The sequence below is a fragment of the Euleptes europaea genome, chromosome 12 (assembly GCF_029931775.1).
Source record: "Euleptes europaea isolate rEulEur1 chromosome 12, rEulEur1.hap1, whole genome shotgun sequence".
Taxonomy (NCBI): domain Eukaryota; kingdom Metazoa; phylum Chordata; class Lepidosauria; order Squamata; family Sphaerodactylidae; genus Euleptes; species Euleptes europaea.
The window spans coordinates 62,274,351-62,301,452 of record NC_079323.1 but is presented as its reverse complement, the minus strand read 5'-3'; the positions used below and the strand labels follow the sequence as shown (position 1 = coordinate 62,301,452).

At 44.3% G+C, this 27,102-nt stretch overlaps 1 protein-coding gene across 1 annotated transcript in view; it reads right to left on the bottom strand.

Annotated features, from left to right (window-relative positions):
• The window catches only part of SH3BGR (SH3 domain binding glutamate rich protein), a 61,292-nt gene that overhangs the window by 5,314 nt on the left and 28,876 nt on the right, over window positions 1-27,102 (bottom strand). Inside the window, exons 3-5 of the mRNA XM_056858292.1 lie at window positions 11,247-11,327; window positions 5,121-5,186; window positions 4,428-4,529 (exon numbers count right to left, since the gene is read on the bottom strand). Coding sequence (XP_056714270.1) covers window positions 4,428-4,529; window positions 5,121-5,186; window positions 11,247-11,327 — 249 coding nt within the window. The remainder of the gene's footprint in view (window positions 1-4,427; window positions 4,530-5,120; window positions 5,187-11,246; window positions 11,328-27,102) is intronic.

Below are 27,102 nucleotides of genomic sequence, written 5' to 3'. Positions count from 1 at the left end.
AACATTTTCACCAAGACCTGGAATAAATAAACTCCTGACCTCTTTCCAGTCAAAAGACTGGAATGAATGATCATTGGAAAGACTGAGAATTCTTCACACAGCCTTGTGATTGCTTGGTTAATATGTTTCTTTACAACAGTCAAAATGATGTTTGGTTTTCATGTGTCTGTTTTAAGTAATGCCCACCCACCCCTCACAGTTTGGGAGTAACTCTGTAATAGTGGGATGAATATTTTGTGCCCAGAGGATAATCAGACCCTGACAATAAATAAATGTCCCTTGCTGGTCTCTAACACTAACTTGAGTTCAGTATGTAGTTTGGGAAATGACTGCTGTCACACAGATAATTTAAAGCATTAACACGATACAATGAAAAATAAAGTGCATGCTACAACAAAGGATTTGAAGAGGTCACTGTACTTCTGTCTGTTCCGGCTGCTCTTCAGCTTCTTCCTGCAAACAAGATATTAAAAGCCTTCTTAAAAAATAGATTCTAAACAATCCAATAGGTGGTGACAAAACTGATCCTGAGAGGAGCTTTGAATCTGTTTAAAGTGAGCTGTAAGGAGGAAGTCACTGCCCGCATTCGAGGCCTCCGTCTTTGCCCCCAGAGACTTAGTGCTTCGGGGTACTTGGAGACATTATTTCCCTTTTCTCCTGCCCCAAGGAGCTGCAAATAAAGTGGAAGCAGGAACAGCAGAGAATGAACAGTAGCAGAGTAGATTACATGTGATCAGCCCTGTTAGCAGTTTTGCCAAAACGTCTGAAATGACGCTGCACAGAATGGAACCCCACATGCTAAAAATCAGGTTTGCTTCCTAACTTCTTGGGCTATAGTGATATTGTGATTCCCCAAAAGCATAGTGCAAGCATGTAGTTTAGTATTGCATGTATATTACTTTTTGCAAATTTTAGTTTTCATTTTAAAAAGCAAGCCTAGACCTGATGGCTGCAAAGATAGGCTTGAAGCAGGAATAGCTCGAGACTGTTGCCACCCTGCAAGCACGCTTCTTGTGTGCTGCCCAGCCAGGTGGAAGGCAGAGGCTGCCTTATACTCAAGCTGGGCAGTACAGGCAGTAAGAAGGGTTGTCTCGCGCCAAACCAATTTGCTGCCTCAGGTGGCCGCTTGCTTGACTTTGAGGTCAAGCCAGCCCTGGCTTGATGCCATAATGGAGGAGTAGAAAAACAGTAGGGCATCCAGTGGTGCAAGGGATGGGGTTTTAGTACCTGTGCAGCTCCTTGACACATTTCATGATTAAGTAGAACAGAATAGCTTATGCAAAATAAGAATAACAATTATTTGCTTAGTTTGTATCATTTTATCCAGGTTGCAATATTTAGCCCAGACTGCTACAGAATTTGAGTTACTTTGAAGTAGACTTTTGACGTGGTTTGTATACACATCTCTGAATATGCCTCCTTCCCAAACAGTGACTGGTTAGTGTCTAAGCCTTGTCCTGTCCTTCTGCATAGGCAGATTTCAATCACTCACACAGTCTCAGACTTTTGAGGGACCCATGCATTCCATGTGGCTTCAGAAAGAAATTTGAGCAACTATTGGTTGTTATATTTTCAGCTGGATGGCTTCCATTTTGCTGCTTCTTTCCAGAAAAACAGGGGTGCAATTAGACACCAGTTAGCCACACTCTGACACCACTGAACTCAGGAGCACATCCTATATAAGATGCAGGCAAGGAGGCCTTAGGATTATGACCTTTCCCCCTTCAACTCCTTCTCTTTTAAACATTCAATCTGATAAAAGAGTTCTGGAGAACTCAAAAACTTGTACGCAATGTATGGTGTTATATTTGACTGGTCTTAAAAAAGGTATTATATAGCTTTTGTTTCTGACAATAACAGAAGTTGATATAAAATATTCAGATGTAGATGTTTCCTGTGGATAACTCTACAGCCAGAAAATCCCCTCCCAGGGTTGGTCTTCTACAGAGAGTTCCTAATACAAGACACACATAGAAATGATGTTTTCTGTTTTTATTCCAGAGTAGATTTCAGTCACCTTCACATTATCTTATTTGCATATGAAGGTAACAGCTGCAGCTCCCAGTTTTCACTCTCCTCCTAGCATACTGTCCAGACATGCTGCCTCTTAGAATGAACCCTGCTGATGGTGAAGAAAGGCTGCTAGCTAGCAGGACTACCTGCTGTTCTGAGGAAAGGCTGTCAGCTAGCAGAGCAGCAATGGTGATTAATTGATAAGTTAGATGATGCTGGCTAGTGCCACTGAATGCCACCAAGAGTTTTCACAAAGAGTTTTAAAGAAACACTTTTAGTCTGCGGAATATGTTTTGTTAATTTTGAAGCAAGACAGAAAGCGGGATGGAGCAACCTGTAAATCAGATGTAGTTTCTGCCAATTTTGGTGGCATGTTCATATTAGGTGGGAAATATGAAAACCAATATAGCTGCCACTTGTGAAGGCCTAAATGTGGCTGCTAAATGCTTCCAAGGGGAACCTAAGACTGATTCCTGCATACATCTACATTACACAGTGCAGTATCACTCAAAGGCATACCTGTGAATTGCCTCTACTATTTGAGGTAGAAGTTATGAATAAAAGCTTGTTTTAGAGTGTTTGATCTAAGATAATTGCTTCACATGTGCAGGTCATCACTTCACTGAATGGCCAGCATGTATGTAGGCGTTGCTTCTAGCAGCGACTGGGAACAGTTACATATCTTGTTGTTTGAATTGGCTTTCCTAATAAGAACCTGTTTATAGTACAGGTTGAGTATCCCTTATCTGGACATCCGATATCCAGACTGATCCGAAAACCGGACCTTTTGAGCCGGCATGCAAGCATTACTCACAGGCCCTCAGAAGTGCCATTGATGGTTCAATGTACACAAAATTATTTAAAATATTTTTTAAAATTACTTTCAGGCTATGTGTATAAAGTACACATAAATGTCCGTTCTTGCAATAATCTTCAAGACTCCTTGTGGTATATGAACAGACAGGTATGGGTGTCTGGAAACAGTACATTTCATATCAATAGTTCATCAGCCTGTTTCATATCATTAGCTCAAATCTGAGGGGACCATAATTTTGAAGTCATTCTTAGGTAAGCTGTTAATTCATTACTTATCCTTATAGAGAGTTAAACTGCAGAGTAAGCTGCTAGTACATGCCCGTGAACGCACCAGCAACTTACCTCGCTATTTAGATGTGTCCAATACACAAGCATCCAACACGACTTTAAATTTCTGTTCCCACTGCGCCGCCTTTCTCTGCTGCATTTGATAAGCCAGGGTCAAATGAAGACTGGTGCGCTCCCACGCATGCCCAGTCGGCGCTCAAAGCAAGGACGGTGATTGGTCCAGCGTCAGTTAGGGAGGCAGGGGGGGAGTAGGGGGGTGGGCTGGCAGCAGGAAGTGGATTGAACACAGATTGCATGTTCGCACTTTAAGGCTCCGGGTGAGAAAGCCATTTCATTTTATTAATTCGCCGTATAAGCGGATGCTCTTAACGCAGAGAAATTGTGCTCTGGAGACGTCTCCGGAATCCTTCAGTTGAGATGAAGTGCGAACATGCAAGGAAAGCCCGCAGAAATTGGAGCTGCAAACGTGCAGTGCGGACATGGTCACATGTTGAGTTCTTATGACCTTACCACCTTACTTACTCACTTAATTACTTACTTACTTCAAAATTATGGTCCTCAGATTTGAGCTAATGATATGAAACAGGTTGATAAAGTATTTATATCAAACGGACTTTTTCCAGACATCCATACCTGTCTGTTTATATATCACAAGGAGTCTTGAAGATTATTGCAAGAATGGACATTTGCAATTTTATGTAGTTAGCAATTATGCTACTTACACCTGGTGAAGTACTGCCTGCTTTGTGCATAAAACAGCAACTTGATGTGGTTACATGCCTTTTCTACTTTACCTGATGAAATGCTTTCTGTAGTATTAAGAAAAGGTTTATTATAAATAAATGTTAAATTTAAATACTTGTTAATAAGGATTTCCTTTGTTGTATATAACTCCCTATCTTGGTATAATATGCTATTTAGTTGTATTACAATTTGTATTGTAGCATAAGTGGTATATATTTTGTAGTAAAGTACATATAAAACATAAATAAATTTTCTGTTTAGACTTCCCCAAGATATCTCATTACATATACGCAAAAATACCAAAATATTCCAAAATATGGAAAGATCTGAAATACGGACCACTTTTTGTCTCAAGCAGTCTGGATAAGTGATACTCAACTTGTATTCTTTTTTCAAAACATTTTATGAATTTGTAGCAATGGATATAAAACCAGTTGAACTCCCCCTCTGAATGCATAATATAATGTTTTTGGAGACGAAGCCCAATGACTGCAATGCAGTGCTAAGAATTTTATAAACATAATGGAAGCTTGGAATGAAAGAAATGACAAAGAAATAAAAACTACCTGTTGTTCTACTGTTGGCTCTTCAGTAGAATCAGCAACTGCTTCTACATTGTCTTCTGTCTGCTCCTCATTCTCCTCAATAATGTCAGATATTTCAGTGTCCTGGCAACAAAGGAAAGGCCAGCACAAATAACACAAGAATGGCAGAGAGGGAAAGACAGCAACAACTGCACACACTGACCATTTCTTAAAAAGAACAACCCTGACATTTTTTTAAATGTTGCCACAATTCCAAAACGGTCATGTTTTGCCTTCTATAGGATGAACGCACATTCAAACGCTCATTAAACCCCAGGGCAGCCCAAATTGTGCAAGGGAGTCTCATAGAGATATAAATGGCAGCATCATTTTCTCAGCCACAGCTCGTGGCTGACCAGAGTTTGCTCTGAGTCTTAATCCCTGTGGGTTACTTTCAACTAAGAACAGACATATTCAGCCACTGAGCAAAGGCATATTCTAAAATGTTCAACACAGAGAATTCCTCCAAGTTCTGCATTTTTTACTGCAGGCTGAGCAACATTCTTGTGAGGCTCAGAAACAGCCTCCCCTGTACTCACAGACTGTGTTTTCAGCTATCTTTTTCTCTCATTGGATAAAGCAAAGCAAAAAGAGAAAAAACAAAGTAAACAATGCAATTAATAAAAGTACTTAAGTGATTATTGATATGTTGAATGGCAAAAACTCTTGCATTACTTCTGTAGTTTTGTGTTCTTCTGAAACTTCACCATTTGGCACAGTCTCCTCAGTAATCCACCCTTCCTGTGAGAAGAAAAACAAACATCTAAAAATCTCAAGAAGGAAGATTAGATTACTTTTTTCCTTATGAAAGAACTGGATCAAATAGAGAATACGCTAACTCTGTAGGCAATTTAAAGATTCCACATACCAGCATCAAACCAAGATGCACAGTTGGTAAGCTGGAAAACATTCACAAACCTTTAAATCACCAAAAGAGTCAAGTTTGCCACAGCAAGTGGGAAAGGGGTGTAAAAGCACAGAACTGAGAAGCAACCCAGTAGAAGAAGCCACAAAGGACAGGTCTTCCAATGCATTGGAGGATTTAAAGGTATATGAACATTCACTGACTGGAGCCTCAGACTGTGTAACATTTGAAAGGAATTTGTGAATGTTTCGTAAATTTCCTAGTAGCTTCTGTGTCTCCACTTCTGATTTTTGGTCCGGTAGATTTTTGGTCAGGCAGATTACTTTAAAGAAACATCACCATAGGGGTTGCCAACTCTGGGTTGGGAAATTCCTGGAGATTTTTAAATTTATTTTTCAACTCAAGAACATTTTAGTTACACCAGGATTTAAAATAGCTAACATAAGGGATGTCTGTGTGTATTTATATTACAAAACTATTCCAATATATTAATTCAAGACTTACTTCCAAGCAGGGCAGAATTCAGGCATGCAAGCACCTTACAAAACTTCCAGTATTGGTGTGCACATGTGAAAATCAGGCAATTTTAAATGTACTCATACTGGATGGAAAGGCAGGAAATGTGATTAATAATATTATGCAAACTTTCCTTCTACAGTGCATACAGGGTTGCCAACTATCTGGAGAAAAAAATACCCTGCCCTTTTAACAAAGGCTTAATGGGATGTTATTTATTTCTGTGCCAAGAAAAGCTTTCACAGCCCACTATCACACATTAAGCCTCTGCTTTTTCTCTCCTGGTTGTTGGCAGTCCTAAGTACATGTACAATTTAAGTCAAAACTGTAGACTTAAGCTGACTGCAGAGGAAGGCTCTGCAGAGGAAGGCAATGGCAAACCACCTTTGCTTCTCACTTGCCTTGAAAGCCTCTTGCTGGGCTTGCTATAGGTTGGTAGCGACTTGATGGCACTTACAAATGTACATATAAAGGATGGTATTCTGGCTTTTGCTGAAAATAAACTTATTCATTCATACAAAACATAATTGACAATAGAGAGATTTGTATTAAATTAAATTAATGGAATTATCAATATACCTTAGTTTTTAATTATTGCTGACTACTGAGTCAGCAATAATTAAAAACTAAGGTATATTGATAATTCTATTAATTTAATTTAATACAAATCTTTCTATTGTCAATTATGTTTACTTAAGTTTATTATTTTCTTTACACCCTTTTCAGTTTCATCCTAAAAGATCACCACTCACCTTTACGATACTATATTATTTCAAAAGAGATATGTTATGACATTTAAGTTAAATAAAATCCAGTAGCTGATTTCTGTATTGGCATGCAAGTATTCTTCAGCATTTTATTTTTATGAACAGCAAAAAAAAAAAGTTTATATATACCAGATATATACTACTATATTTTAAAAATCAGCCCTCTCATCTTTTATTTATTAAGATGGGGATTCTTTGCACTGCCAGGAAGGTAAATGTTCTAAAAACTATAAGGGTGGCTCTTCCTGAGTAAGAACACCAATGCTGCAGAGAAATATACTTTACTATTGCAGCATTATAAGTGGCCATTCCTCCTGTCCTGCTGCTCTATTATTTTAAATGGTTTCCTTTCTTTTTTTCTTTTATCAATTCATCTTATTATAAGATGGAAAACCTGTGGAACTGCATGGCTATGCAAGAGTCATAAAGAATCTCGACAACAGAGATGTCACACTCTTTCCTTGCAGCACAGCCAGCTGTCCCACATTTTCACTGTTTCAAATTACATCTTTGTAGTTAAAGGAGGGTGACTTCTCAGGAAGAAATCTGTCTCACTTATCACATCAACTTGGTGATAAGTCGGATGACTTCTCAGGCAGCTCTTAAGCCGCAGCGCATTCTGAGTTGTTGCAGTCCTTTGTGATAATCCTCCCCTTCTCACAGCCTACAAGAGTATTCTTTTCTTTTTCCTTTGGAAGTGTCAGGTTTCTCAGCACTCAAGAAACTATGGGGAGTCAGAGTTGCCTGGTTTTCCTAGGATTTTTCACTACTTGAATTTCTCCTGTCTCCTTAGGCCCCCACAAGTACAAACTGAAAACAAAACCTGAAGGGGCAGTGACCGCAACAGTAGGGGAATCCTTGTACATTGAACTTGGTCAAAGATCAAGTTACGTCAACTCAGAGCACAATAAAGACTAGTTTGTCTTTTCGTTCATGAGTTCCCTTCTGAGCTATCTGCCAGTGGCACTTGGGGAGGCGTGATGGTTCTGGGTGGGAGAAGCAGCGCTAGGCAAGGTGAAGGCCTATGGGTTGGCTATTGCCAGGCTCTGCTCCACATCGAGCAGTTTGATTTGGTGCATGTCAGACAACATCGCTGCCGCCATCAGACACTAGTTAGCATCCTGGGTAGGGAGGGGTGTCACCATGGGCTTCATGGTGATGGATGGCGGCAAAAACGTAAGTTGGTAGCAGCGGCATTGGGCCTGGAGTCACGGAATTACTATGTGGCCCACCTTCTCCACCTTGTGGTGAGGGATGTCCTGGGTCTGGGCTTCTCAGAGGAGTCCAGACTGGACAACTTGTGATTTCTGGAATATCATCATGAAATACTGGCACCTCATGGCTCATTTCTCACAAAGTTTGAAGGACAAATTTCTGCTGCATGAGAAGCAGACCCAGAATGGCATGCCGGAGCACCGCTTTAAGAGTGATGTCAGCACTTGCTGGGACTCCACCCATGCCATGCTTGAGCATTTGGTGGAGCAGAGGAGAGCCCTCAATGCATTATTTTGTGAGAGCGATGTGTTGTGGCACAAGAGCCACCTCAACCAGGACAAGGGGTTGACTATCTCTCAAAGCTTGGAGGTCCTTTAAGCAGCCCTTTAAGGACTGCTCTTGTCTGACACAGCGACACTGGCTCTGGTCATTCCCATGATGCACACACTTCATGAGAGGATGGCTGAGTTTCTGGAGCCAGCCGAAGGATGTGCAGACTACATTCCAGCAGTGCTCTTGCTGGTGCTGAGACTGCAAAATGATGTGACAACCCGTCTTCAGCTTCTTGCCCAGCAGCAGATCTACATGCTGGCGACCATCTGTGACCTGCGCATCAAGGGCAGCATTGCCAAGCGGGCTGACCAGCTGGTCCTCTCCCAGTGTTTGCAGCAAATGCAAGCCCAAAGGGCTACCTTGCCAGTGGAGGAGGTGGTGGGGGGCCCAAGCAGCTCCTCTGCTGCTTGTCCCCCACCTCCGCCAACCTGCCACATCCCCCCCAGGGCAACTGCAGAGATGAGCCTGGAGATGGAGCTCATCGGGCAGGCACTCAGCCCCTCTGGGAGTACAAGGCACACAAGAAAGGACACAGGGGCTACAATGGTGAGGGAATACCTTACAGAGCTGTTTGAGTTGCAGTCCATGAGTCCACTGACCATGAAGGAGTCGGTCTGACTGGGCCTTTCTCTAGTGGCCCAGAAGCTCCTCTCTTGCCCTCCAATGAGCGTCCAAAGCGAGAGCCTTTTTTTCCCATTTGGGTGACACACTCAGCCCACATCGCTCACCCATGGAACCCTGGCATGCAGAGCAGTTGGTCTTCCTCAAGGTCAAATTGCCTCTGTTTGGCTTTCCAGTTCTGGACTTTGAGGGTGATTGAGGTGAGCACATGCGTGTGCCTGCATCCCCTCAGGGTCTGTCTTGGGAAATTTGGGTGAAACGCTCTTCCCAGAATAAAGAAGTCAACATTAGAAAGAAGTGGTAGGTCAGATTTCCAATTTGATTGGCGGTCCCCTCCTCAACCCTTAATGCCACCTGCACGCATACCGAGGCCTCCGTTGACCCTTCGTGGCCATGCGGCACAGGGGAATGTTGAAGATGGTTCTCAGCTCACTCACTCAGTCCCTTGGACATGCAACCTACACCAAATTTGCATGCTGCTGAGATTGATGCAGCTGCACCAAAACTGCTCTTCATCTTTTCAGAGACGAAAGGGATGCAGTAGTATAGGGGCCAGCATTTTAAACATGGTTACATGGCAGAGACCAACAGAGTGGCTACAACAATAATGAAGCTATTCAAGTGTTTCCCCCTTAACTTTCTTCTTTGCAGGGGTGGGGGTGGGTGGAAAGAGAAGAACCAGTGATGATGAAAGGTAGCTGCAGGACCAGTTTCCACCTAGTGGGCTGTGTGAAGGTGTGCAAGACTGCAGAGAGAGGAGGATCTGGGTGCATAACGACCCCCCCCTCACTTTCTGAGGCCTTCCTTCCAAGGGAAAAGTGTGGCTATGTATCTTTGTTGCAAGCCTGGTCATTGTTGAGTTTTGCCCTGTGTGTCAGATTGGCTTGGCACCACATCTGGGCTGGCAGCAGTGCCCCCAGACCTCCAGCTACTTGGCATTGTGTGGCTGGACGTGGGTTTTGTTGGGCATGTGCCACCAGAGCGTGCCTGGGTGCCGGTGTTTGGCCTCTGCCCTGCGCATAGTGTAGGATTGTGGTTTCGTATGGGATGGCAAAAGTGCCCCCACTTTTGATTTTGTTGTGGTGTGTTGTTTCAGGATTTTTGTAAAGAGTCTCAGCTCCATTATACTTCTCTATGTGGTTTGTTGTGCTGCTGGATTGGGTTGATGTCTGGTTGCATAGGGCTTGCGTGAGTTCTTGGGGAGGGAGGCATTAGTCTGTGCTTACTCACATGCCTCTCTGCTTTTCCACTGGAACTTAGACCTGTCCTCCCATTGCTTTGCACAGGCCCATTGAAACCAATGATGAGAAAGTTGGCTTGGCAATTCCCAGCACATGTGAAATAGGGCCACTGTAGTCTATGGTAGAGATCCCAAATTTTCAGGGTAGCTTCAAAGGACTCTCCTTGTGTGAACCCTGAAGTTTGGTGACGATTGGGTAGGGAGGGTCCAATTTTATGGGGTCACGAAGGGGTCGACCTCCTACTCCATAGAGAAGCATTGTAAACTTTACCATACTTCTCTATGGAGGAGGGAGCGACCCCTTCCAAACCCTATAAAATTGTACCCCCTGACCCAATCTTCACCAAACTTTGGGGTTCATGCAAGGAGAGTCCCTTCAGGATACCCTGAAAATTTGGGAACTCTACCTCAAAAAACACCCCCACAGGAGCTTAGAAATAAAAATCCCCATAGACTAAAATGGGTTTACCAAAAACATCGGGCCCAATAAACCCAAACCCGAAATTTACTGACTGGTTTTTTTTTTTTTTTTTGCACAACTCTACTGCTGAAAGAAAAGCAATGGGAGGACCTCGGCTCAGATGCAACTGAATGGCTCTGCCAAGTGTTGGTGTGTTTAGAAGAGAAGCAAAGCACCACATCAACAGGCAGATTTTATTTTGCCTCACATCATTGACAAGTTTCCCACTTTGGGTGGATTCAGTTTAGAATGGGGGGTGGATGGGTGGGGTCTATGGGAACAATGTTCCATTTATTCTGATAATCCTGGGGCACAGGGAGATGGTAAGGTGCCTTTTTAAAATTCACAGCCATTTTATTGAGGGGAAGGAAGAGGAAATGGGCCAGTCACGCTCTCTCTCACTCTCTCAGTCTAGTCTGTCTTAAAGAGATGTTGTGAGGATATAGTGATGGAGGTGATGCATTCGGTAGGCCTGGAGCTTGCGAGAGGAAGGGCAGGATATAAATATGAGGAATGGAGGAGGGAATGCATGGTGCACACAGAGATAGCCAATTATTATTTTATTCATGCTAAGAACAGAACATGTGATTTGTTTTAATAGGATTTAGAGTTGAGTTGGAGGGGGGCAGAGGAGTCTCCAGAATTTGGTGGCTCTTCGCAGCCTTACTTTCATTTGGGTGAGATTGCTATGCAATTTAAAAAAATTGTTTTACGTGATGAATCCATATCTAATTTATTACTAAATTAAGGTGAATAAGTTGCAACAAGGGATATAAATTCATACCTTTGATCCTGGTGGAGGAGCAAGGCCTAGGAATGAATAAATAATGTTTTCTTCTTTTGCAGAGAAAAAGGAGTCAAAGTCCTGAAAACAGAATTCAAACATACACCAAGAAGTTTATAAGAATCATATTTAAAAGGGATTAGACTCTACAAATCTCTCTCCACAGCCAGAAAAGTGGAAGCACTGCTAAGAAACAAAGCTGTTTTAAGCAGCTTAACTGTGCACAGGATTGCAGACGAGAAAGTTATTAGCTGCTTTCACATATTAACAATAAAAACAAAAGCACCCCAATCCACAGCCCCACATGTGTTCCCTGAGTGGGATTATGCATGTATAGGTTGCCCCCTTCATTTCAATGGGGAGAAGTTAGGGTTGCCAACTCCATGTTGGAGAATTCCTGTTGATTTGGCAATGGCAAACCACCTCTGTTAGACTCTTGCCTTGAAACTCTACTGGGTTGCCATAAGTCGGCTGAGACTTGACGGCAGGGCTGCTTCGTCTTGCTAAAGGTCAGATGAGCATCAAAGATTTCTAACAAAATAATTGGATGATGTATGTATCCCTCCTTGGCCATAAGGTGATGTCATTTTGACTATAAGAGATGATAACATATGTAACCAGTCAGAGAATCTATTAAGAACCTCTCTCTGTAATTCAAACTATAAATAAAAACATTTTCTTTTGAAGTCCTTTGTTTTTAAATTTGAACTTCTGAAATCCCCCCCCCCCCCGTAGCCATATCAACAACCCGCCAGGTTACAAAATCCTGCTGTTAAATACCAGGAGGTCAGTGACAAGAAAAACAGCAGCCAGCCAGGATTTAATGCTGGATGAGAGGGCTGACCTGGCATGTATTACTGAGACTTGGCGAGGGGAGGAGGAGGGGCTAAGCTTTCTCAGTTGTGCTCTCCAGGGTACTCAGTTATAAAATCAGCATAGGTCTGGCAGGTGTGGCGGTGGAGTCACTGTAGTCTATAAAGATTTCCATTGCTCTAAAATAGTGGCTCATCCAGGACACTACCGGTATAAAGGCTGTGTACCTAATGTTGGAATTGGGAGACACCCTGCTGCTTAACAGTCTCCTTGGCTGAGCTGACAGAGGTGGTCTCAGGGGTAGCATTGAGAACTAGGCTGGTTGTCCCGGGGGACTCCAACATGCATGTTGTGTGGTCAGGAGCAGCGGAGAATTTCATGGCCTCCATGACAATCATGGTATCATGCCCACGTATTTAGCAATCATGGTATCATGCCCAGGTATTTTGTTCTGGGCAGAAAGAATGTGATCTGGAGGAATTGACAACGGTTCCTTTGTCATGGACAGATCACTATTTGCTTGGGTTTAGACTTACAGAAATACCATGACTCTGCAGGGGTGGGGATCTATTAAAATGATCTACCCTCCGAACGAGATAAATCCTAATAGCTTTCTGATAGCTCATTGGGATTTTCCTGTAGATAAGGTTGGCGCTCCTGTCAATGCCCTGGCTGACCTCTGGAATAAAGAAATGACATGGGTGGCTAACACAATAATTCCCAGACACTGTCTCTCAAGTGTTAAGAGTTCAGGTAGCCCCTTGGTTTATGGTTGAGGGAAATTAAAAGACAAGGGTGAGTGCTAGAGAGATGGTGGAGGAAGACTCAAGAATAATCTGATACGACACAGGCAAAAGTTCATTTTAAGACATAGGCAAAAGCTCATTGGCAGTGATGGCAGCAAAGAAACAACACTCTTCTGCTACCATTGCTTCTGGATAGTGTAGGCCAGTGGAGCTGTTCCAGGTGGTCAGAAGCCTGCTGGGATCTAGCCTGCCAGAGGAGGTAGAATGCTCACTGACCCACTGCGACTGTTTTGTTCGGCATTTTGCAGATAAAATCTCTCGCATCTGTTCCAACTTGGACTGTACAGCAGCAGTGACATGGTCAGATAGTGCCAGGGTGCCAACACATCCAATTGTTTGGAATAGTTTTCCGTTTATTCTGTCTGAGAATGTGGACAGGATCCTTTGAAATCTGAGGTCTATCGCCTGCTTGCATAACCCTTGCCCTTCCTGGTTATTTAAAACTGCAGGAGAAGGGGGGGATGACTAGGTCCAAGTGGTAGTTATTTTTTCCTTTAAAAAAGGGGGTCATTGCCCTAGCTCAGTGATGGCGAACCTTTTAGAGACCGAGTGCCCAAACTGCAACCCAAAACCCACTTGTTTATCGCAAAGTGCCAACACGGCAATTTAACCTGAATACTGAGGTTTTAGTTTAGAAAAAACAACTCATACATTAACATCCCCACTTCATCCCATGCTAACAGAGTCGCTCTGCAGAGGATCGCGCGGCCGGACGGTGTCCGGGGGGCGCGTCCCTCACCTTATAGAGTGTGTAGTGCAGGTACAGGTAAGGGGTGCATCGCTGGAAGTCACACAGGGTCTCAGCCGGTGGGTAGCGGAGCTGGAAGACGGGCAGGCCACACTTGAAGTGCTGCAGACAGGAGGCGTGCCGCAGGATGCGGCCAAAGAGCTCCAGCTCAGCCAGCCCCTCCTCTGGTGGGGCGCCAGGGCCAGGCTCTCCAAAGGCCGGCTCCCTGAGCCAGGGCTCCCCTGGCGCCTCACCACCACTGGCCCACTCCTGGTGGCAGTGCGCCTCGCTGTTGCGCAGCAGGCGGTGGAGGCGCAGGCTGGCCTCCAGGGTGCGGACGCTCTCCTTCCAGCCCTCGCCCTTGTACTGCTCCAGCGCGTAGGGGCGCTGCAGCGGCCGCAGCTCTGCTGCCGGGAAGCCACGAAAGCTGTACTTCTCGTACTGCGCGCAGGCCAGGGCGGCCAGCAGCAGCCCCCGGCTTCACCACTCCTTGCCTGCCTCGCTGCCCCTGCCGCCTGCTGCTGTTGCTGCTCTGAAGCTGCTTGGCCGCTCGGAGGCCCATCAGGAGGCTCCGGGAAGCAGGTAGGAAAGGAAGATGGAAAGGAAGACCACAGGGTCTTAGCGCGGCGGGCGAGGGGACCAAATGGCCAAAACGCATGGGAGGTTTTGCCTTGGATTTGCAACTCTCTAGATGTGCTGGGGCGACGCCGTCTGTGCCCACAGAGAGGGCTCTGCATGCCCCCTCTGGCACGCGTGCCATAGGTTCTCCACCACTGCCCTAGCTTGTGGTGTATTTACTTCCAAAGAAACCTACCCTGGCCCCAGGAGATCTCAGTAATTATCGACCAGTCTCAAATGATCCATTCTTGAGCAAGGTGATTGAATGGGCAATGGCTGGATAACTTTCTGATCCCTTCCAATCTGGTTTCAGGCTTGGTTATGGAACTGAAACAGCCTTGGTCACCCTGGTGGATGACTTACACTGGGAGATGGACAGAGGGAGCGCAACTCTGTTGATTCTCCTGGACCTCTCAGCAGCTTTTGATACCGTCGATCATGGTATCCTTCTGGACTACCTATCTGGGCTGGGAGGCATTGTTTTGCAGTGGTTCCGGTCCTACCTGGAGAGTAGGTTTCAGAAGGTGGTGCTGGGAGACTGCTGCTCAGCCCCTTAGCTTTGGGTCTACGGGGCCCCACAAAGTTCTGTCTTGTCCCCTATGCTATTTAACATCTACATGAAACAGCTGGGTGAGATCATCCAGAGATTAGGTCTGGGTTGTTTTGTTTTAACGATGTTTTAACTCTGCAATACTGGTCAAAGACCACAATAAATTATTATGGTATGGTCTGAGTTGTCACCCCATATGCAGACAACCCTCAGCTCTATCTTGCACTTCCAGTTGACCCCAGTGAGGCTGTAGAAACCATGAACCAGTGCTTGGAGCTGTTTTGGAGAGGACATAAACTAATAAAGTTAAGCTTAATCCTGACAAGATGGAAGTATGTGGGTGGAAGGTCTGACCTGGGATTTGGGGTGTCACCTGTTCTTGATGAGGTTACCCTCCCCTTGAAGGTCCATTGTCTGAGGGGTGCTCTTGGATCTAGTCCTACTGTTGGATATGCATGTGGCAGCTGTGGCCTAGAGTGTATTGTACCCACTTTCACTGGTTAGCCAACTGCAGCCTTTCCTGGGCATTCTCTGGTTACATCAAGATTATATTACTGCGGTGCACTCTACATGGGCCTGTATTTGAGAAGTGTTCAGAAGCTGGTACAGAATGCTGCAGCCAGGATGTTGACTGGAGTGGGTTGCAGGGACCATATCACTTATGTCATGGCCCATCTGCACTGGCTCCCAATTTGCTTCCAGGCACAATTCAAGGTGCTGGCCTTGACTTTTAAAGTCCTATATGGTTTGGGACTCCCTTATGAGACCACCCAATCACTACAGCCCTGTTTGAAGCCCCTGCTTCAGGTGCCCCTGTCTTCTGAGATTAGGCAAATGGCAACCCAAGAGATGGCCTTCTCAGTTGTGACATGACAACTCTGGAATTCTCTCCTTAGGGAGATTTATCTAACCCCTTCTGTTGACATCTCCTGCCAGTGGGTAAAGACTTGTTTGTTTTGTCTGGTGTTTGCTCCCTCCTTACAGACCAATGTTTTAATTGTAATTATGTCTTTGTATGCATTTTAACTCTGTTTTAATTGCTTTAATTATGTGTGCTGCACTGTTTAATGGTTTCAAAATGTGGGTTTATTATGTGTGTTTTAATTTGTTAGCCGCCTTGGTGGTCCTTGTAAATAATAAATAAATAAATACAAAATATTTAGTCAAACTGGGGAGAAATAAGGTTGCACAGGGCAAATTTTTGTGCAAATTATTAGATACAGCAGTGGTTACCTTTCAGACTTTCCAGGACTATTTCTATTTCAATTTTCATTGAGCAATCAATGGAAGCTTCTGAGGCACACTCCTGAACTCATTGGGCAGACAGTAGCTTCCCAGGGGCCATTTCAAAAAGAGAGGGCAGTGTGGGAAAGGCTTAACTTCTCTCCAGTCTAGGGTTGCCAACCTCCGGGCCTGAAGTTCTCCCAGAATTACAACTGCTCTCCAGACAACAGAGATTAGTTGCCCTGGAGAAAACAGCTGCTTCAGAGGAAAAACTCTATGGTATACCATACATTGTAGGTGAAATTCCTCCTCAAATTCTTCCCTCCACAGGCACAGCCCCTAATCTCCAGGAATTTCCCAAGGCCAAATTGGCAACCCTACTACAGTCCCAACTGGAGTCAGGGCCCCTTGACTTTGATTTCTCAAAGGAAAAAACACACACACACACACACACTTATAACTCCCAGCATCATGTGGAATAGAGACAAGGCACTTCCTACATCACCCATTTGCCTTATGGGCATAGTAAGAGAGGATAAGCTCAGACCAAAAAGAGAAAGGCACAATAAGGAAATTGGTGCCAGCCATGATTGGCAGTAGATAGTTCAAAGGCAGTACTGTGCACTGTTGATGTACTGTGCCTATGGTTGTCATAGCACCAAACTCTTGTGTGATATTGTGCATGAACCAAGCCAATGTATGAAAAGCATTTTGAGCACTTAGGAAAAATATTCTATCGATAATAAGCATATCAGTATAACTTTCTAACATCACGGTATATAATAACATTACACACCCGTTGTGTGGATGTCTATAGGCTACACCATGTTTTTTTGCTGGTGTAACTTTCTGCTGGTTCTGAAGGTGTTCCTGGGCTGGGGTGGCTTAGGGAGCCAACTACCTCCTGCCACGTCCCTGGATCCACCCCTTCCCCTACCAGCGCAACTGCTTGTGCCAGTGTTGCTCTGGGCCGTTGCCACACTGGTACCCAGCTGGAGTGCCCCGTCAGCGCATCTCAGGGATACGACAGTGTAGTGCTTTGATGGCCCCCTATGAGCTTTTGCCCCCCTCCCCTCAGGATTGTGCTGATAATCACCTACGAGTGATTTGAACCGTACTGGGCAAGGAATTATTGATGATACAAATTACTAGTTTTAACAAACACCACTTTTTATCATATGTGTACACACTAATACGTGTACACATCACACAGAATTTTGAACAGATAGGAGAGCTAATCCTTATTTTATAGGAATGTTTAACTAAGAATTATGTACAGTTACAGCATTGGGCTCCTACTTTTATCAGAATATAAGTTGTATGGTTATTTCCCTGAAAAAGAATTTACACACAGAGAAAGGGTCACTTAGAAGCTGACATACTACCTGCTGTACACAAATGTTCCCTTTCTTCCAAAGTAAACGTACCTGCCAACATTTGACAGATAAACATAGGTACACTTTATGGGGCAGATGATGCAAACAAACCACTTTCAACGGACCTAACTGTGGCTGTACCCCAGAGAGGTTTTTGGAAACATCAGCTACAAAATGTTTGTTCCCCCATCACCAATGAAGAAGTTTTTTAGCTATCACAAACTCTGTGCACAATCCAGCCAAAGATCAATGCTTTTAAAACCCGTTGATTACAATAGCATGCTTATACCTCACACACCGCATTCAATTGGATTTCAAGTTACTTAACTTAGACTGGATTGTGCCCTGTGTTTTTCTTCTTAACTTCACACAAATCTGTTCTCAAAATATAATAACATGCAGAACCTGAAAAACCAGTACATACTAAAACAAACGGTAAGATTCGTTACCAAAACTATGAAAAGCAGCTTTCCCTGAGTCAGGAACATTTATAGGATGTGTTCCAGAATTAGTTAAAATTCAGTTCCCAACAGCCACAGGTACAGCTAGTGGGGGCGGAGGCCCTGGGTCAGCTAAATAAGTACACAGTCAGGGGAGGACATTCTTTTTTCATGCAGCCAGGACTGTGGAGGGTCACCATAGACCCCGAGACAAAAATTCCATCTGGGACCCCCCCCCCAGACCCTGATCCAAAACAAGTACCGTAACAAAACAAATCACTTGGTTTCTGTTACTGTGAATAGAATAATAATTGTTACCTAGAAGAAGCCCCATTAAATTAAGTGAAACTTCAGTCTCTCTCAAACTGTATTAAACTGTCAAAAGACTAAAAATATTTCTACTAACCCCAAACAGAGAAACTCACAAGATGCTTAATTGGTGAAGGAAAATTGGGGAGATGTGAGAAGTCAGTTTCTTCATCCAGGGAGAAGAGGCAGGTGAGCCAAGTCTCCAGATGGTGTTGTCTTCCTGCACCTGCGTTTGCTTTAGAAAGTGACTCTGGTCCCTGGATGCTGAAATCCAACTAGCTCCAGCTCTCTCTTCCCATCCCATCTAATTTCCGTCTCTCCTGCTGCTGCCTCCTTAAAGAGAAACAAAGAATACAAGAGAGAGCAGGGGCAGACTGGGCAACTGAAATTACCCTGGAAATAATTTCTAGAGTGGCCCAATCCATGCTGCTGATCAGGTTGGTGGTACAGATCTTCAGTAGATCAAAGGATACAGAATTGACTAGATCTTTTGGGAGTAATCCTAAACAGGTATCCTTAGAAGTAAATCCTGTTTTATTCAATGGATCTTACCCCAGTTTTCTCTTTTCCTTGCAAACTAGCTTTTTTAAAAAATAATATATATTAATTTAAAATTTAATATATAATATTAACTGCAAGGTATCACAGCTCCAGCCCTGACCTGGATGGCTCAGGCTAGCCTGACCTCATCAGATCTCAGAAACTAAGCAGGGTCAGCCCTGCTTAGTACTTGGATGGGAAACCACCAAGGAATACCAGGGTCACTATGCATAGGAAGGTAATGGCAAACCACCTCTGTTAGTCTCTTGCCTTGAAACCTCATAAGGGGTTGCCATAAGTTGGCTGTGATTTGATGACTTGTTACACACACACACACATCATAGCTCCAGCTCTGACCTGGATAGCCCAGGCTAGCCTGATCTCATAAGCTAAGCAGAGTTGGCCCGGGTTAGTATTAGGATGGGAGACCACCAAGGAATACCAGAGTCACTACTGAGAGGCAGACAATGGCAAACCACCTCTGAATGTCCCTTGCCTTGAAAACCAGGGTTGCCTTAAGTAGGCTGTGGCTGGATGGCAAAGAAAAAAAGCCTTCCTCCATAGCATGCATTTTAATGAGAATTAAACAAACATTTCCCCAGATGTGTAATAATATCTGCAGACGGATAATTCACTTCATGCAACTATTAAAACAGATGCTATCCATGCAAGCCGGAACTACAATAGATGTTACTTTTAATGGCAGCACAAAATTCCCTTTTGGTTTTGCTACAACAAACTAACATGGCTAATCCTCAAGAATTTGTCTTTTCTAGTTATGCGGTTTGTGCAAAGATCTCACTAGAACTTTGCCTAAGAGCTTGTTTTCAGCACAGGCTGAAATCAGTTCACCTGGAGAAAATGGCAGCTCTGGCAATTAGAATCTATGGCATTGAAGTCCCCCCGCAAACTCCACCCTCCTCAGGCTCTGCCCCAAAAATCTCCAGGTATTTCCCAACCCGGAGCTGGCAACCCTATTGACGAGTGAAGCCTGGCCGTCATGCCCTTGTCTGTGGGAGTGCCTGCCATGATGCCCAACCCTGCACTATCCCCGAAGGCTTCAGATTGGGAGGCAAAGGGGGTGGCATCACCTTATTCCTTTGCTCCCTGTGCTTTACCAGACTTTGCAGCCTCGTGTCTGGGAGCAGTTCTCCTCACTGGCCCATTTGGGATCCCTTTTATTTCCTTCTTCCTTCCCTTGTCCCACCTCCCTTTCCCCTTGGTAGGGCTTCAGCCAGCTGCCCCATAGGCTTCCCCATCCCTCACTCAACAAACCAAGCTGCCTCCAAATATTAACTATAAAAAGGTCTTTTTACTTGAAATATGTCCCTTCTTCAGAAAGCAAGTGATAACAGCCTCCATGTCTGAAACTTCTGTGATATGAATCAATAAGACTTTCCTTTCTGTGACCTCAAACCAACTACCGATGCACATGCTGTACAGTGATCACAATAGGGGATGTGCAGACATCAAATTCCATGGGAACTGAAGAAGTAGGATGCTGCACAGGTACACCTGCTTCAGCCTCACATGCAAATCTTCCTTGCTGGATCAAGTTTTTCTAGAATCTGTTTGATTATTGACTTGGACTTCTGTTACATTGCAGTTTGGCCAATGTTTATCTCTTCATCAGTGAAATCCTCCGGAAATGCTTGGAAGCAGGTCATTTCAGGGTCTTTACAGAAAGAGGTTGTAAGGGTTTGGGGTTGCACAGTACCTGCATGGTTGTTATTTGGTAGTTGCACAGGATCCAGAAATCTCTCAGGCTAGCACTTCTTTTGCGTAAAAATTGTATCTTTCCAAAACATACACCACTGTACCTTGTTGCTGGGGAAATGAGCCTCAAGAGGCACACATCACCCCTATTGTTCAGGCTGAATTTGTTTAAAAGTTTTTTAACTGCTTAGAGCTGAGCAAGGCCTGCAGTTACCTCTCAAGATTCAAAGCATTCACGTTAGGGTTGCCAACCTCCAGGTACTAGCTGGAGATCTCCTGCTATTACAACTGATCTCCAGCTGATAGAGATCAGTTCATCTGGAGAAAATGGCCGCTTTGGCAATTGGACTCTATGGCATTGACGTCCCTCCCCTCCCCAAACCCCACCCTCCTCAGGCTCTGCCCCAAAAACCTCCTGCCGGGGCCAAAAAAGGGACCCTAATTCACGCAGACTTTTTGAAAACGCTGAATGGTAAACTTCAGGAAAGCAACCTGCTCCTTTCACACCAGTGCCTTTTTACTTCATGATCCTTGCCCTTTCTGCCTCTGTGCTTCTTTGATTTATACGTGCTCCCTTGCTCAAGTGCTGCAGCACCCATAGCCATCCTTTCTTTTTAAAAGTAGCCAACTTTAATGAGGCTTTCTGCAGTTAAGTAGTTTGCTCCCTCTGCATCGGGGTTGCCTAGAATCCATTAATTGGGGATGGGGTTGTCCTGGTGTTGGTGTGGGTTTGCAAAATTGTACTAAGAATAAAATGGGTTTCTTTTAAGCATCTGGAAAGGCCTGTAGACATGTAGCTTTGATATGTCGGCTGCTAGGTGCCCAAAATAGTATCTTGCAGAGTGAGAGATACTGTATATTGCTAACTTAGAGACTATGCAGACATTTGATAGCAGCTGCTCTTTGGTGATATACACGTTCAGTATAACTCCTCTGCAATATTTCTGAGTTGACAAAGACCACCAGAATGAAGAATGGTTTAAAACAACTTTAATATGAAGAACAACTAAAACATCTTGTATTGCAGTCTTGCTCTAGAACTATGGCCATGTGATCTTAGGGCAAATCCTCAAACTACTGGTTCACTAACATTAACATAAGGGAAAGTCTCTAAATAATAAATTATATCACTATATTCTCTCTTTTACCACTCTGGACATCATACGGGGTCGCTAGGCTGCAGCCTGGAACTCCCAGAAGCATTTGAAGGATATGGACAAGTGCACCAGCATCGTGCCAGGAGTGACATCACTCCCACACAAAAAAACAGACATGATGTCATGGCATCTGGAATGGGACACTCTAGGATTTGCAAAAACTCCATGATTAAACCTTAGAGATTTTGGCAAATCCTAGAGCACCTCCCACATAGGGTTGCAAGGTCCCTCTTCGCCACCAGCAGGAGGTTTTGGGGGCGGAGCCTGAGGAGGGAGGGGTTTGGGGAGGGGAGGGACTTCAATGCCATAGAGTCCAATGGCCAAAGATAAGTTGTAATAGCAGGAGATCTCCAGCTAGTACAGATATGCCAACGCAGAGAATGTTAACAGCCAGCATTGGTCTCTGAAGACGGCGTTAATCGCTGAAACAGAAAGATCACCGGGCTTCTGTTGAGAACAACTGCACTACTGAATTGCTACTCTCAAGAAGTATATCTGTGGAAGAAAGGGAGGTTGGCACCCCCTTTCATGGACTTACCTATAATACTGTTATTTGTTTGTAACAAGGCATAGTCCTCTCTTTGGTGTTACTTTTAAGGCAATAATTAACAACACATGTTTTTGCCTACATACTATCAGTGGTGGATATGTTATTAAATACCACTACTTTATAATCATTGTGTCTAGCTTGTGAAGTGCTGTTTCTAGTTTGCTGAGTATCCTACAGCACGCTAACCTTTGTTTACCACAGTACCTGGAGGTTGGCAACCCTACCCCCACATCATGGTGTCACTTCCAGTTTTTGCTGGAAGTGACACTGCATGCTAATGTGATGTGCCAGTGCATCCCCTCCCCATTTATCTCCATTTCCCCCTGCTGGCCTTTCAGGTATTGGTAGGCAATGATGGGGACTGCCAGGAGGTCTTCTGTCATACCGGGAGACCTGGAAACCCTAGCATCACAAGTGTATGGAAAAGGGAATATTTTGAAGGACTTTTCTTCTTGGGCAATATTCAATGCTTTTTTTGTAAAAATAAAATAAAATAAAAAAGTGCTGATTGTGCCAATTTCCACCAATCCCCCTTGCCCTCTGCAGAGCCCCACTAGGCTGTTCCCTATCCCACAGGAACATCATTTTGGAGGGCTCAGTAGGCTGCAACAGAAGAGGGGGGTTGCTACTGCCCGTTTTAAATAAAAGGGTACCTAATTTGTCTTAATGGTGTGGCTGGATACAGGTCATTATCTGGTAATTCTTACAAAAACCCTATAAAATAGGTCAGTATTATTATCTCCAGGGTGTAAACAGCTGTCTGAGACTGAGAAACTGTTGCTTGTCTCACCTAAGGCTACTACCCTGTCCGTTGAAAGCAGTGGTGCGAGTGGGACTGGGACATTTCAATTTTATTTCTACTCCCTTTCCAAATATGCATTAAACTCTTCAATTGTTGATTTTCTGGCAGAGTTGCCAACTGATGAGGAAAAAACCCTGATCTAATAAAATGTGGGGGGAGGTAGTTGTGAATTTCCTGCATTTTGCAGGGGGCTGGACTAGATGACCCTGGTGGTTCCTTCCAACTCTATGATTCCATGATTCCAAGAGGCTGATTTGCAGAAAGCAGGAAAAGTCTTTTTACAATATGGAAATGTGCAGAGAAAGACACCTTTAAACTTGTAGGGTTGCTAGTAGGAGGCCTCCTGCAATTGCTGCTATTGCAAAAATGTTGTGGTTGGTTTTACCACAGAGTTTCTGGTGATTCCTAGAGCTACCGACTGTCAGTTCCAGGTTGTACGCGAAAGTGATGTAGGCACAGACACACACCCTGTGTCCCTGCCCCTAACCCTCCCACTGGTTGCCAGGCCTGGCAACCCTATCTTAAAGACATAAGAGTGGGTGTTTGTTGAAATTTAAACTTCTGAGGTCCTTCTGAAGGTAGCTCAAACATTACTCTTTTGCTTTAGGAGGAAGAAATCTCACTTCTACCCCACAAAGGAGAGTGAGTAGGAAAGCAGTCAAAAGAATGCCCCTTCCTCTTTCTCCTCTACCAGGTCTTCCTCCTGCCACCTTCCCTTGCCCAGCTTCTTCCTTGCTAGCTCCTCTGACTACCAGGCTCTACATCCACCAGGTCCATGAGGGAGCAGCAGCTCCTTGCCTCTGGGGCCACAGCAACGTGCCCCACTGCCAGGCCTGCCACGCCTCACCCACCCAGCCTTCTCTTTCCATGCCCCTACAAGGAAGGGAGGAAGAACAGTCAATCACAGGCTACTTCTCTGCTGCTGACTCCCCCTCCCCCCATGGCCTCTCCCCCTAAATTTCTCCTCCACCACCCAGCATCTTCTCTCGCCAGGTCCTTTGCCAAGCTCTGCAGTGGCGGACCGACATTTTTGGGACTCTGAAGCTTGAACTGGTATGGGGGGCACTTTGCAAACAACAACAAGGCCTGGGTAACCACTGTTATCTTCTTCAATGGGATTGTTCTATAGCAGATGTATTGGTTCATTTTCTAATAGAGAGGGAGAAGGTCATCAGAGGGGGCTCGTTAGGATAAAGAGGTGAAAATCTTATTTTTGGTGTTAAAATGCAGAAGTGAGATGAGTGCAGCCTGAATTGAGAATTCAGATGTCTTTTTATGGTTCCGATTGGCTCTAGCCTAAGGGCTGAGCTATAGCACTATTAAGCCATGCACCAACGAAGGATCTGAGGAACCAGCTGCCAAACTGTAGACTATGAATAGATACTGGCGAGCTCAGCAAGCCCATATAGCTGGGGGTTTGGGTGCTGCAAGCCCCCAAGAACATTTTGAAATTTGACCAATTACAGGGACATTTTGAGGCCATATGAAATGGGTATTAGAGCATATTCTAAGGTCAATATTAAGTACTTCAACCCATTGGCTTATGATTCCATCACTAAAATAGCCTTATTTTAATAACACTTTAAAAAAAACCTCCATTGATTTTGTTGAAAAATCCACTCATTAAAAAAAAAAAAGTTGCTTCAGGGCCCCCCTGGGATTAGGAGCCCTGAAGTTTAAACTTCATTAGTTTCATAGATCTGCCACTGAGGCTCTGTATCTAGCTGGTTTGCAGGGCAGTTACAGCTCCTTACTTTCTGGACCCATGGGGATTCACTTTGTTGCCTGGCCTTCCATCACCCAGCCCATCATCACTCCATAAAGGAGGAAGGGAGAGAGCAGGCAGAATAGATTAGGCCTGGCTGGGCTCCTTCTTCCCACCTGGCTCAAGTGCAGTGTTTTCAGGGTGTGCCTGGGTTCCTGCACACCCGTACCCATGTCTACCTTTTGCAGCAGTTCGACTGATGGTACACCCAGATCTGTGCACCAGTCCTCACCATGGTGGCTTGTGTCCCTGCACATCCCTCCCAGCAGCTCTGTGTATGCCTGCCTCAACCTACATCCTTTCTCATTCTCTGGCTGAATGGGGCAAGCTGGCACATGAGGATCAGGGCTTGGAAGAGCCCTGAAAAAAGGAACCAGTTCGCAGTACCAGTGAGTTCCATCACAAATAAGCGTTACATGTTAAAAAAAAGTGCCTTCCTCAAATGTGCTACCTATGTCTTATTTATGTATTAGAAAACTACTTGGGCAGGCTCCGCAATTTTTTTCTTGACTGATATACACTAAAAAGTGGCTATAAATTGTCCTGTATCATTCTCTTTCTTCTCATAGTGTCTACCTCTACTTTGAACACAATGGATTTGGCAATTTTATTCACAGGGCTACACGCCCTCATTTATTCATTTGGTTTAGGAATCTATGGTGATGTGAAGAAAAATTACTAGATCCACAAGGCAAGCTGACACACAAAATGGCTAATTGCATAGTAGTAGTAGCTACCATGGACTGCAGTTTAAAGCAGCCTCCACACTAGCTGTTTGTGTTCACTGCCCCCTAGTGAGGCTCATTAGCCTGGAGAGCATCTGGAAAATCACTCATAAGGTTATGACAAGAACTGGAATCATAGGAAGAGGAACCATCCCTTAACCATCATCTATGTGGCTATTTTGTAGTACAAAATGAAAAGAAAGAGTGTGTCAGTTATTCAGCTGCTGAGACATTGACTCAGGCCCAAACCACATGTGTGTTTATGAAGCGCAAGAAGGCTGGAATAAAGCTATAAATCAGCCTTCATGGTTGAGCCAGAAACCTGACCTGTTCACATGAACATGACAATAGTGGGAAAGAGACTGAAAAGTGTTTTAAGTGGCACACATGAATTCAGTCTCAATGGCTATTTAAACAAAATGTAACTATTAATGGAAAAGACTGACAAAAACACAGTCTTCGTATCTAGGCTACAACTATGTGTGACTTGGGCAGGTAGGGCAGAGATCTTAGGTCCTAAACATAAAATTTCATTTCTCACTCCTTTTTAAAGGAAAACCATATAAGCAACCAAGAAGAAGAAGAAGATGAAGAGCTACTTTTACTGAACCAGGCCACTGATCAATTAAGGTTATATTGTCCACTCACACAGTAGCACCCCTCCAGGTTATCAGGTAGAAGTCTTTCACATCACTTACTACCTGATCCTTTTAACTGGAGATGCTGAGCTGGTACCTTTTGCATGCCAAGCAGATGCTTTACCACTGAGCCACATCCTTCTCTGAATGAGCTTATTACGTCACTGTTCCACAATAACTTGGTGTACTCCTAGGCCCCATCATCTTAACTTACTCAGCTACAGGCTTGCTTAGAATGCAATCCATAGCTTCAATCCAGTCTCCTTCTGAAAATATGGATTGATAAAGCTGGAAGAGACCAAAATCCCAGTGATCTAAACTGTCTGCTCAAAGGAAAGATCTTCCACAGATCAGCCCAGACATATTCATCCACAAAATGCTCACTGCAGTGCACCACCATAAGATAGCCAGTATGAACACTATCTTAAAGATATCTTCAGAGCAAACAGCTTCAGGATGATTCAAGGAAACAAACTAATCCATAAATGAGAAGGAAAGTTCTCCTACCACCACCATGTATAGACAGCAAATTATCTTTAGCAAACAAAAATTGTGGGAAACTCTTCACAGAGGTGAACAGTTGTGAGTATGGTTGCCAGCCTCCAGCTGGAGGCCACAGATCTCCTGCTATTACAACTGATCTCCAGGCGACAGCGATCCATTCACCTGGAGAAAATGGCTGCTTTGGAAGGTGAGCTCTATGGCATTATACCCCATGGAAGTCTCTCCCCTCCCAAACCCCACCATCCTCAGGCTCCACCTCCAAAATCTCCAGGTAATTCCCAACCGGGAGCTGCCAACCCTATTTGCGAGTGACTATTCCCAATACTCAACCTCCCAAGGAAGCCCATTCCTTGCCATCTTCCTTTGCTAAACCAAGTGTCTCAGCAAGGATATACAGGAGCAGTCAGGAAACAAGATAATTTATTTCAACATGCACTTTTGTCATCACAAAAGATCAAGTCACAGGGCCAGGGCCTATGAACATTACTTTGCCAGGGTCTGAATGGTTTCTGGGTGGTTCCATATTAGCCTTTGCATTTGTTATCATTCACTCAAGAAAGTGTCTGATATAAGTGAAGTATAATGAAGGCAGGAAG